This window comes from Eleutherodactylus coqui, chromosome 1 (assembly GCF_035609145.1).
Source record: "Eleutherodactylus coqui strain aEleCoq1 chromosome 1, aEleCoq1.hap1, whole genome shotgun sequence".
Lineage (NCBI taxonomy): Eukaryota > Metazoa > Chordata > Amphibia > Anura > Eleutherodactylidae > Eleutherodactylus > Eleutherodactylus coqui.
The window spans coordinates 469692240-469705157 of record NC_089837.1 but is presented as its reverse complement, the minus strand read 5'-3'; the positions used below and the strand labels follow the sequence as shown (position 1 = coordinate 469705157).

At 48.5% G+C, this 12918-nt stretch overlaps 1 protein-coding gene across 1 annotated transcript; it reads left to right on the top strand.

The window, feature by feature from the left end:
* The first annotated feature begins 504 nt into the window (after positions 1–504).
* On the top strand, positions 505–12217 carry EEF1AKMT3 (EEF1A lysine methyltransferase 3). The gene is made up of 3 exons (XM_066584391.1): positions 505–733; positions 5784–5895; positions 9273–12217. Exons 1-3 carry the CDS (start codon positions 563–565, stop codon positions 9653–9655), a joined length of 666 nt encoding a protein of 221 aa, XP_066440488.1. The 5' UTR covers positions 505–562; the 3' UTR covers positions 9656–12217.
* Positions 12218–12918: the final 701 nt, after the last annotated feature.

The window sequence follows — 12918 nt, the reverse complement described above, 5'->3', positions numbered from 1 at the left end:
CACAAAGGACACGGCGCCAAAATAAGGCCACGAAGGACACGGCGCCAAAATGGGGCCACAAAGGACACGGCGCCAAAATGGGGCCACAAAGGACACGGCGCCAAAATGGGGCCACAAAGGACACGGCGCCAAAATGGGGCCACAAAGGACACGGCGCCAAAATGGGGCCACAAAGGACACGGCGCCAAAATGGGGCCACAAAGGACACGGCGCCAAAATGGGGCCACAAAGGACACGGCGCCAAAATGGGGCCACAAAGGACACGGCGCCAAAATGGGGCCACAAAGGACACGGCGCCAAAATGGGGCCACAAAGGATACGGCGCCAAAATGGGGCCACAAATAATTAATTAATTAATTAGGGCTAACTGCAACAACTAAAATGACATAACACGCCCTGTCTGCTGGGTTATTAGACCCCTCTACATATTAGATGATGGTACATGGCTGCTCGCGGCACGGGGGGTGATGGGGGAGTGCCTGCCACTGGGGCTGGGGAGGACGGCGGAGGAGCAGGAAGCCGGCAGTGCGCTCCGTGCTACGTGTCACCGCCGGCGGCAGCCATGCAGTGCGAGGAGCTGGGCGGCCTGGCGGACGAGCTGCCGCGGGAGGTGGGCTCGCTCTTCTCGGACACGTACACGGAGGAGAGCGGCTACAGCTTCTGCGGCCGCCAGCTGCACATAACGCAGCATTTTGGCGCCAACCTCGGGGTAGCGGCGCCCGTGTGGGAGGCGGTGAGTACAAGCAGGGGGAGACACTGAGCACATGGGAGAGCTGGGCGCAGAGCCACGTGACTGCACAGCTGGCGCAAGCTGGGACTTGTGTGTACGCGGCTGCACCAGGGCCATCCCTGGCAGACATGGCATTCACACAGCTCTCCTAGGCAGTGCCTCAAACCAAGCCTTCTTAAAGGGGTATACTGTTGCTAGCGCTCCAGATCCAGCCCACCCACGGTCTGATCTGCCAACATCGGCTGCTAGGGACCGATCAGCTGACTGGGCGCCCGCAGTCCGTGCAGCTATAAATGAGGTCGGAGCAAAAGCTACTGCGCTGTCCCCTGTGTAGGGGTCAGCGCTTGTGATTGCAGTTGTAGCTCCCACTGGGACCCCAGCCTGCAATTGCAAGCGCTGACCACTACATAGGGACGGAGCAGTAGCTTTGGCTCCGACCCCGTGTATAGAGGCACTGACTGCAGGTGCCCAATCAGCTGATCGGTCCCTACAGCGGACCGCAGCCATCGATGACCTACATTGTGTATTTCTGCCTGGAAAACCCCTTTCAGGACCGTTCACACTGGACAGAATACTCAGAACTAAAATCTGCACCGCTAACGTGCGGAATTGAAAATCAGTTCCGCCCCAAAATCCGCAGGTAGCAAATCCGATTTCGGTGCGGAAGTCAAGAACACTTCCATCCCGTATGAAAGGTCCCTCAAGGCCTGCCACCTGGGAGCAGCGGCGTCCGCGCTGACTTACGGTTTCATCTGTACCGTGGATGGCCCGCACGGCGAGCCGTTGGCATGCGCAGTACAGATTCTTTTATAAACGCTTTCGTTTCACGTGTCATCACCTAGCGATGACGCAGAATCCACGGCCTCAATGGAAGCCGTCCGCACAAAAATGGAGCATGCTGCGATTTTTATTTATTTTTATTTTTTTTCTCTCCATTGCAGAAACCTTAGTGTGTTTCCGCAAGCGTGCAGGAAGAATCGATTTCCCATAGCATGCTATGGGCGGTCTTTGCTGCGGAGCTGCAGTGCGGTCGCGGATTCCCGCAGCAAGGTTTTACACTGCACAATAATACAAATAATCGTTCGAGCGAGTGGTCTGCGCGCTAATCGTTCGAGCAAGTGGTCTGCGCGATAATCGTTCGATCGACTGGTCTGCGCGCTAATCGTTCGAGCGAGTGGTCTGCGCGCTAATCGTTCGAGCGAGTGGTCTGCGCGCTAATCGTTCGAGCGAGTGGTCTGCGCGCTAATCGTTCGAGCGAGTGGTCTGCGCGCTAATCGTTCGAGCGAGTGGTCTGCGCGCTAATCGTTCGAGCGAGTGGTCTGCGCGCTAATCGTTCGAGCGAGTGGTCTGCGCGCTAATCGTTCGAGCGAGTGGTCTGCGCGCTAATCGTTCGAGCGAGTGGTCTGCGCGCTAATCGTTCGAGCGAGTGGTCTGCGCGCTAATCGTTCGAGCGAGCGGTCTGCGCGCTAATCGTTCGAGCGAGCGGTCTGCGCGCTAATCGTTCGAGCGAGCGGTCTGCGCGCTAATCGTTCGAGCGAGTGGTCTGCGCGATAATCGTTCGATCGACTGGTCTGCGCGATAATCGTTCGATCGACTGGTCTGCGCGCTAATCGTTCGAGCGAGCGGTCTGCGCGCTAATCGTTCGAGCGAGCGGTCTGCGCGCTAATCGTTCGAGCGAGCGGTCTGCGCGCTAATCGTTCGAGCGAGCGGTCTGCGCGCTAATCGTTCGAGCGAGCGGTCTGCGCGCTAATCGTTCGAGCGAGTGGTCTGCGCGATAATCGTTCGATCGACTGGTCTGCGCGATAATCGTTCGATCGACTGGTCTGCGCGCTAATCGTTCGAGCGAGTGGTCTGCGCGCTAATCGTTCGAGCGAGTGGTCTGCGCGCTAATCGTTCGAGCGAGTGGTCTGCGCGCTAATCGTTCGAGCGAGCGGTCTGCGCGCTAATCGTTCGAGCGAGTGGTCTGCGCGCTAATCGTTCGAGCGAGTGGTCTGCGCGCTAATCGTTCGAGCGAGTGGTCTGCGCGCTAATCGTTCGAGCGAGTGGTCTGCGCGCTAATCGTTCGAGCGAGTGGTCTGCGCGCTAATCGTTCGAGCGAGTGGTCTGCGCGCTAATCGTTCGAGCGAGCGGTCTGCGCGCTAATCGTTCGAGCGAGCGGTCTGCGCGCTAATCGAGCGAGCGGTCTGCGCGCTAATCGAGCGAGCGGTCTGCGCGCTGATCGTTCGAGCGGTCTGCGCGCTGATCGTTCGAGCGGTCTGCGCGCTGATCGTTCGAGCGGTCTGCGCGCTGATCGTTCGAGCGGTCTGCGCGCTGATCGTTCGAGCGAGCGGTCTGCGCGCTGATCGTTCGAGCGGTCTGCGCGCTGATCGTTCGAGCGAGCGGTCTGCGCGCTGATCGTTCGAGCGGTCTGCGCGCTGATCGTTCGAGCGGTCTGCGCGCTGATCGTTCGAGCGGTCTGCGCGCTGATCGTTCGAGCGGTCTGCGCGCTAATCGAGCGAGGGGTCTGCGCGCTAATCGAGCGAGCGGTCTGCGCGCTAATCGAGCGAGCGGTCTGCGCGCTAATCGAGCGAGCGGTCTGCGCGCTAATCGAGCGAGCGGTCTGCGCGCTAATCGAGCGAGCGGTCTGCGCGCTAATCGAGCGAGCGGTCTGCGCGCTAATCGTTCGATCGACTGGTCTGCGCGATAATCGTTAGGTGTAAACGCGTGCTGCGACCAAATGATCATCATTAGTTTGTTAGATTATCGCTGATTGGATCTTTCAAGCCAAAGAAAAAAGTCAATGTTTGCTGCAAATCGGTTTTTATAAAAAACCCGTTGTAATGATTTGCGGACTAGGAAGCAGCGCAGGACGGTTCACTACAGGCGCGGTTAGGGCGCAATGGCCGATCGAAAATAACCTTACGTTGGGCTCACACCAGCGGGTCGGATTCCACAGGCAGGATGCCAGCTGTGAGCCCGTCCTTGGCCTTGCGTACAGCCACGTAATGTATTGTGTATGACCGTGTACGCACGCAGCGGAGATGCGCCCCCTGCTGTTAACCCTTTCCGTGCCGTGTTCTATGTAGAGTGCGTCATCGGGCTCTCACGATGTAATCGCAGAGAGCCCGGCTGGTTGCTATGGTAACAGGACGTCACCTACAGCAGTCCCTAGAAGGGTGTGCTGTCGGCTGCCACCCTATGCCAGCTGCTCCTCGCTACAGACAGTGGATTCTGGGAATATCCCGAAGTGATGCAAGGCTGTTTTTACATGAAAATGCCTCACATCTACGGGGCTTTCACATGGATGGCGAGCGCGATATCACATTCGCCCGTGTGTGGCTAAACTAAGGTTATCTCCGCACGGGTGAGCATAATCTCGGGCTGAGAAATCCGGCCTGATATCGCACTCCCCAACGTGCTTTTCACGGCCATGCGAGGTATTTTTTGGTCATAAACGCCTCCCATCGCTTCTATGGATCAGCGATCCTCCAGCCCGACTTTCAGCCGCATTAGAGGATCGGCGAGTGTTTCCCATTGTTTTCAGTAGGAAACCTCACATCGCACTCCGTTGACATCGAATGCCGTGTGACGTGTTTTTACTGCCCCATTGAAAACAATGGGCGACGTGTTCCGAGGAACACGAAAAGATAGGGCATGTAGTGATTTATTTATTTCTTTCCCCCGCACTCCATTCAAAAGAATTAGGTTCTTGCACAAATCTCGCGCGAGTTTCATGACCGTATATCGGCTAGGTTTTCACGCCCAGCCGATATACGGTGTCCTCATCTGCGGGGGGGATGGAAGAGCCAGGAGCAGGAACTGAGCAGCCTTAGATTGTGTCCCCGCAGGGCGTAATTTGCTACAAAGAGGACGTTATGTTGCAGATCTGATCAAAATCCGCGCCATTTAGTGGAGATCTTGGTTCTTAATTCACCCACTTATTAGAAAAGGTGGAATCCGCACCGCTAATTCTCTGCGGCTAATTGAAATGATTTCAATTCCACACTGGGTGTCAATCTCTGCACAGATTTTGGGTTCATTTTTTTTCAGGATAGCTCATTAGTAATTGATCAGCTAAGGGCAGCTAATTGGGTGCCTGCTGTCAGTGCTGCTACATACAGAGCAGAATCTGATGCTCCAACCCCTGCGTAGTGGCCATCGCTTGTAACTGCAGGTGCATCTCCCATTGATGTTCATGAGACCCCAGCCTGTAGTTACAAGTATCGGCCACTACACAGGAGATGGCGCATCATCCGTACCAGTGTGTAGCGTTGCTGACAGCGGGTGCTTGATCGACTGGGGCCCAAGTGGGAGAACTCTAGCCGATCAACTATTGATGACCTATCTTGAGGCTAAAACACAATGGGCGATACTTCTGTCATTTAGTGGTGCCTGCAGACAGAACCCCCTTTAATGAAGTATTTTATTGCATTTAGCAAGATACACAGGATGCGGTTTGGCCCGTCCTAGCCAGCCATACTCCTATACAGATCACCCTGGTTATGGCAATGACAAAAGAAGCATCACCACAAACACAAGCTTCCAAAGCACGACCTTTACTAGTAACCTCAATCTTAATAATAGAAAAATCTGCACCGTTTCCACTATGTGTGAACGTACTGTAAGGATGCCTTCACACAGGACTGTAAATTCACACCAAAATCCGCAGGTCTAAATGTTGATTGCAAATAAGGAAGATGGAACAAGACCTCTGCAGGTATTCCTTCCTTCCTTCCCCCCCCTTTCTCCCTTTATACAGGTCTGTAGAGCAATGATTGGGAATTGAAAACCAAGACAGAATCCATACACAGACAGCTGTTTCGGGGTTTTGCCCCTCATCAGTGTGCAGTAGGATCCTGGCTGATTTTGACACATAACTGACAGCAAAATGTTGCCATTCTGAATTCCGCATCAGAAGCTGCATGTTAGGAGTGAAGATTTTTCTGCACAGCGGAATATTCCACAGCATCCTATAGAATATTCTTCCCTGTGCGCAGGCACCCTAATGATGCAGAAAGGTTGAGTCTTATGCCGCGTTGGGTGCGTTAATCACATTTCTCCGATTCTCTTTCAGGCGCTATATCTGTGCACCTACTTTGAAGAACAGAAGCTGAATTTCAAAGGAAAAAAAGTGATTGAGCTGGGCGCTGGGACTGGCATCGTGGGCATACTGGTATCATTACTTGGTAAGTTACGGGATAACCACACATTAACACCTGGCTTGTATACTCTAAATATATTATCTAACATTTAAAGGGAATCAGCTAAAATAGTAAAAGAAGTGGTACTTACTAGAGATGAGCGAGCGTACTCGGAAAAGCACTACTCGCTCGAGTAATTTGCTTTATCCGAGTATCGCTGTGCTCGTCCCTGAAGATTCGGGTGCCGGCACGGAGCGGGGAGCTGCAGGGGAGAGCGGGGAGGAACGGAGGGGAGATCTTTCTCTCCCTCTCTCCCGCCTGCTCTCCCCTGCTCCCCCCTGCGACTCACCTGTCAGCCGCAGCGGCACCCGAATCTTCAGACCAAAGCACAGCGATACTCGGATAAAGCAAATTACTTGAGCGAGTAGTGCTTTTCCAAGTACGCTCGCTCATCTCTAGTACTTACCCATCCTCAGCCCTGGCAATACAGCGCTGCAGGCCCGCTGACCGCCCAGTCTTTGTTGTGGAATAGACACCATGAGATTGCTGTAGCCAATCAGAGGTCAGAGTGGTCTGGTGTGCTTCTCCTGGCATATCCATTCAGAGGCTGGAAGCCATAATACCAGGATAATGGTGCCCAACTGCTGCGGCCTCAAATGGTGACCAGACGGACCACAGGGCTGCAGCGCTGGATTACCAGGGCTTAGGGGGGGTAAGTAGCGCTGGTTTTATTGTCTTAACTTATTTGGATGGCTTTTTAAAAAAATCCATTTTGCAACTTTTTAAAAGTAGTATAGCAAAGAAAATAAATATATTAGGTATTGTTGTAATCGTACCGCCCCACAGAATAAAGATATCCTGTCCGTTTTGCTGCAAATGGTGAAACTGTGTCTTTTTTTTTTTTTTTTTCAATTTCACTCCACTGAGTGATTTTACACGTGCAAGGGAGATATCGCGCTTGGGAAATCTCCACGCATGCCAGGCGTTTCTGTGTCAGAGGAGGATCCGTTGATCACACTCTTGTGCATCTCGCATGGCGTGCAATGCTTTTCGCCGGGCCCATTGAAAACAACGGGCAATGCAATCCGAAGGAACACCCAAATATAGAACATACTGCTCATGTATATGACCTCATTCAAAAGAATGTGATTCATATTCGCACGTCTTACAACCCACAAATCTCGCGCGGCTTTCCTGCCCATGTGAAAGCAGCTTTGGAAATTTTAACGTACATTAAATAGTACCATTTGAAAACTACAACTCATTCTGCAAAAAACAAGCCCTCAAACTGCTATGTCGATGGAAAAATAAGAGTTTTCAATTTTTTGAGAATAAGGCCTCTTTCCCATGAGAGTATATCGGCCTGCCATTTTCACGGTCGGCTGACATACGCTGTGATCTGATGCATTGGATTCCAATGCATCAGATCACATGGCCGTATTCCCACGATGTAAAAGCGCCCAGCTGGCCAATATAGCTCCGGGCGTTTTTAAGTCGGGCGCATAAGATAGTCCTGGAGCTATCTTTTGGGCCGGAATTCGTTGGCTGCTGCATTGATTCCTGTGGGAGCCAAGGACAGAGGTGGGAGAAGGGAGGTGGGAGGGAGTTTAGAAGCATGACTGCTAAACTCCTTCCCTCTTCTTTCCACCCCTCCCGCTAATTCCAATGGGAGAGGGTGGGATGGGGTTGGAGCTAAGCTCCCGCCCCTTGTTTGCAGCCAGCAATGGGAGGAGGCGGGGTGATGCTTTGCTCCGCCCCTCCCATTGCAATCAGCCAGAGGGGGGGGGGAGGGAAGGCTCAACGGCAAGGCAGCCTCGGCGTATATGCGTCGGGGACCATGTCGTGTGAACGGGTGCACAAACGTTAGATTTGTGCGCCCGTTCATGAGCTTTTATGCCCCAGATGGTAGCGTATATCGGCCGGCCATAAAAAAAAAAGGGCAGTCAATATATGCTTGTGGGAATGAAGCCTAAGGAGGAGAAACCGAAAGTGGGGGGAAAAAAACATGTCATTAAGGGGTTAAAGTAAAAAACTAAAAGCCTGAGATTGCAGCCCACATCCTGGCAATGCTCTGCAGTGTGGCAGCACCGCTGTGGTACAACTAGTTCAGATATAATGAGCCTGAGAGCTGACTCTCTTCTTTAGAACCCGTTGGTGGGCAGATGAGAATCTTAAGTGGCACTTAGCTGAAGGTACAACCGTCTTTACAATTCTCATTCCCTTTTTAAAAGCCCAAGCGGGCCTATTCTTGTTTGGTACAAGTAATGAAACCATTACCATTATCCATCTGGTTTATTGAACATTCTCTCCTGTGTTGTTACTCAAAGTAGTGAACACTGGAGGATTGAAGTGATATAAAGAAATGTTAAGAAGTGCGTATATATGCATTTCTCCGCAGTAGCGTGCCTTTATGTAACCAAGTATCAATAGAACGGGGAGTTTTTATCATACTCGAAGTTTGTTTGACTCGCTCCATGTTATTCATCACGCTTTGGTCGCAAGAGCACTTTGCTGTTCCCTACAGGAGAATTTTGGCAGATGCTATTTATTTTTTCCCTTTCTTGCTTGTTGTTGTTGTTTTATCATGCCCGATGTGCCAATAAGGAATGATTTGTAGAGGTTGGATTAGGTCAGGGATCTGGCAGACAGTGTCACTAGTTTTACTAGGGTGTCTGCAATAATGGGTTTGATGATTAGACTGGCGTAGTAAACAGCTGACATAATAATAACCAGAAGACACTGATTTTTTTTTTTTTCGACCGATGTTATTAAGTGCCAGCAAAATAAATATTACAAGATATCAGTATATAGAAGGAGATGGATATGTATATAGAGGAGATGTCTTTTAAACATTGTCTGTAGTACCAATTTTCTTGTGGATGATACTAAAATGTTAGTGAATACCACAATGTAAATTTAAAGGTGTTTTCTGAGAATTAAATATTGTTGGATAGATGACCCTCTGGATAGGTCATCCATATCGGATCAGTGGAAGGGAATCTGTCTCTCAGGACCCCTGCTGATCAGCTTTTTGAAGAGGCCATGATGCTCGGGTGTACGTCAAGGCTTCTTCTCAGCTCAGTGACATCATGTTCAATTTCACATAGCCTGAGAACTCAGTCCCGTGAATGAGACTAAGCTGCAATACCAGGCACCGCCACTATGCAGTGAACGGCGCTGTGCCTGGTATGCAGCTATGAAGCTGAATTGTTCATCAGGCCTGACAAAACTACAGGGTCTGTTAGGCTCCTTTTGCAACAGATTGGGAACAGTGTCACGCCTCCTGTTAGAACCGGAAGCCATGGTACCAGTGTGAGCAGAGCCCAACGATTGTGGGTGAAGGTTGATTTAAATTGTAATTTAATTTTAGGAAAGTAACAGGATACAATATGACTTCTTTCTTTTTCTATGTGTTCCTAAAGGTGGCCACGTAACCGTGACAGATCTTCCACATGCGCTTCCACAGATTAGGAAAAATGTATCAGTCAATGTTCCCTTGGATCCCGTTCCTCGAGTCTGTGCATTGTCATGGGGAATTGACCAAGTGCACTTTCCTCAAGACTATGACTTTGTCTTAGGAGCTGACATTGTATACCTGAAGGAAACCTACGAGCTTCTGATCCAGACACTGCTGCATCTCTGCGGCCCTCGGACAACCATATTACTGTCTTCCAAAATGAGAAAGGAGCACGGCACCACCGACTTCTTCCAGAACATCTTGCCTCAGTATTTTGATATAGAGATTGTTAAGAGAGATGTAGAAAATGACATCAATATCTATAGAGCGACACGCTTCCAAAATTGATCTAAAGCAGCCGTTTTTAATACTCTCATTCGTGGATGACAAAATGTGGAATTCCTCTGCTGGCTTTAGTCTTTTCTGTTTTTATATTCCATTTACTTTACTAAATATCATCCATCAAATACTCTATCATACATACAAAGTAGACGAAGATGAATTCTAAAAGAAAAACTTCTGTTATTGCCCATAACAACCAGTCACAGCTCTAATTTTGTAAAGTTAGGATGGGTTGCCAATTGTGCACATACCCTTGCAGGCACTGCATGAACAGAAAGAGCTCTTTGACAACTTAACTAGAGAGAGCAAAACTGAAAGAAAAAAAAAAACTCCAAAAGTACCGTATTTTCAGGCATATAAGATGACCCCCAACTGTCGACTTATACCCCGGGAATATGCTGTAGAAAAAAAATCAATACTCGCCTCCCTGCTGCAGGCTGTGATGTCATTGAATGGCTGTGATTGGTTAACCCAGCGCCGGCTTTCATTGGCTGACGCTGTGCTAAGTTAGCCAATCAGAGCATTAGCTTTCTGGAGGCGGGGCATTCAAGCTCCACATTCAGAAAGCAATGCTCTGTCGGCGTGGAGGAGGGAGCGACAGCCTGCAGCAGCGGGAGGTGAGAATTGTTTTTTTTTTTCTACAGTGTATTCCCGGCGTATAAGACGACCCCCCCCCCCCCCCCCCCCCAACTCTGGAAAAGATTTTCCTGGGTTAAAAAGTCAAAAAATACGGTATTTTCTATAAAGCTAGAGGTACAGGTTGTTATATAAAGCTACAATGTAATCCAATAGATTTTACATTTGACAGAGTAGAACGTTTTGCGTTTTTCTAATCAAACCTAGTAAAAAGTTTTTACTATAGGGCTGTGTTAACACGTACAGATATCGGTTTGCGGCTGGGACTCCACTCGGTCATGGCTGCCAATAGCCGCACGATCTTGCCGAACCTATCGGCGGAGTCTTAGCTGCTGGTATCTGTATGTGGGAACGCAGTCTAGAAGACATGAGAATCGTTAATGCAGCTGAAGAGGGTCTTTTTGCAAGGACTCCAGAGCAGAGCGGTGCAGCTACCGTGTTTATGTGTATTGGGGGTGAGGAGAGGCTACCTTTACTTTGTTAGTAGTTCAGCCTAACATTCCAGATATTTAGGCAGTTCTGTCCTGGTAACAGAGAATGAGATTTAACTATGAAATGTTAGATTTCGAAATTTGTTTCACAGCCATAGAAATGGTAGCAGAACATCATTTTATGCGCTCTTTCGCTACAGGTCTGTAGGTCAAGTAATGTGCATTTATATATTTGCCCCCTTTTATCGATTTAAGGGCGCTTTCAGACAACCGTATATCGGCCGGGTGCCGATATACGGCGTCCCTCTCTGCAGGGGGAGGAGGCTGGAAGAGCCGGCAGCAGTGCACTGAGCTCCCGCCCCCTCTCTGCCCCTCGCCACTATTTGCAATGGGAGGGGGCTGGACAAGGCGGAGCTAAGTGCACTGAGCTTCTGAAGGCGCCCTACCATATAAAAATAGATGCATACACCTCAATAAATGTGTGTATGGACCATGTGTATACATACTCTAATCTGCAACTCAAAGGGGTATTACAGTTTCAGGAAATGGTTGTTATTCTTTGGATATTGAAACGTTTATAGACTATTTCATTATACTTAGGGTATCAATTCATCACTATTCTCTGTGCCTGTAGTTACTTAACCCCTTAAGGACCAGCCATTGTTCAGGTTGTTATTTTCGTTTTTTTTTTCATCTCTGCCTTTCAAGAGCCATGATATTTGTATTTTTCCATTGACATTCTAAGGGTTGCGGGACAAGTTGTAATTTTGAGTGGTACTACTTAAAGTATCATATAATGTACATGGTTTTGTTTTTTTTATGGGTTTAAATGGAAAAAATCGTGATTGCGGTATTGCTGTTTGGTTTTTGTTTTTATGACTTTCATGGTGCGGTAAATGTGACATGCTGCCGGTCGCTACAATTACAACAGTGCCAAATTTATAGTTTTTATGTTTCACTACTTTAAAAAATTGCTTTCTGTCTTCATATTCTGAGATCCATCGGTTTTTAAACATTCGGTAAATTCGGCTTTTTTTTGCGGGCTGAGCTATGCCATTTTGGGATACACATCACTTGTTATTCATTTGTTGTCAGGGCAAGACTGGGTGAGCAAAAGAAAAAACTCCAGCAACTGATCTAAATGAATTTAAAAATTTGTTATCAGTTTCTCAACCCATCACACCCTGACCTGGATGATAAAAGATCCTGTAATGGTTCGTTCACACCGTGCAGTCAGATTGTGCTTGTTGCTGTGATTCTTGCTAATTTACAGAAAAAGTGTGATTTGACTGCACTCCTTGAGAAAATCCTCATAACCAGATTGATCAAGTGTGACACATTTTCACATCATGAAAGTGTTTGATAGACAGTAAGAAGACGGAGAACCAGATTTATTTTTCTAATAAGTTGGTAAGCTGCAAAAAACTTTTTTTTTATAACACTTTTTTATGTTTGTATGTTCAGCATTTCTACCTAATTGAAATAAAAATGATTTATTTAACGGTGTGTCCATGATTGTGTGACAGATGTAATGGTGCGTATCTCCGCTGCAGAATCATAGTTAGGCAAGACTCTATTGTGGTGAGGCACAAAGTTGAAGCAAAAATGCAGTGGCCATGTTCTAAATGGTGGAAAAGGCCCAAGAAACTGCAGCAGTGGTCAGTTGTAGTTTTAAATGCTCTAGGTTCCCTAGGAGAAAAATGCAGAGAATTGGTGACAAACAGGTATACTGTCAGCATTATAATACAAGGACCCTTGTAAAAGCAATGATTGTGAAGCAAGGGGTTAATATTTGTCTTTATTTAAAATGCCTTCATCCTCAATCACATTGTACAAACATAGATTTACAGGTAATATATTACAAATATAATATACAAATACATAAAAACAGTATAACAATACATATTGAGACTGGCGTGATTATGTCACATCCTCCTCATTTTACTCGTGTGCATAATTTTCACAAGAGGAAAGCAGCCCATTCAAATTGTGAGGATCAACAGAAATGGATATACTAAGCTACAGACTGGTTTGGCTTTGGGACGAATCCTGAGTTGACATCTAGGGTACCCGGGTCTCCACCATTTAACCCCACCAGTCGGGATGTGGGCTTCATTGTGGGATCCCCAGGCTGCTACTCAGGAAGTGGTCTAGTGCATAAGACCTATACACAGTACCTGAACATGTGTACAGGAGCGTAGT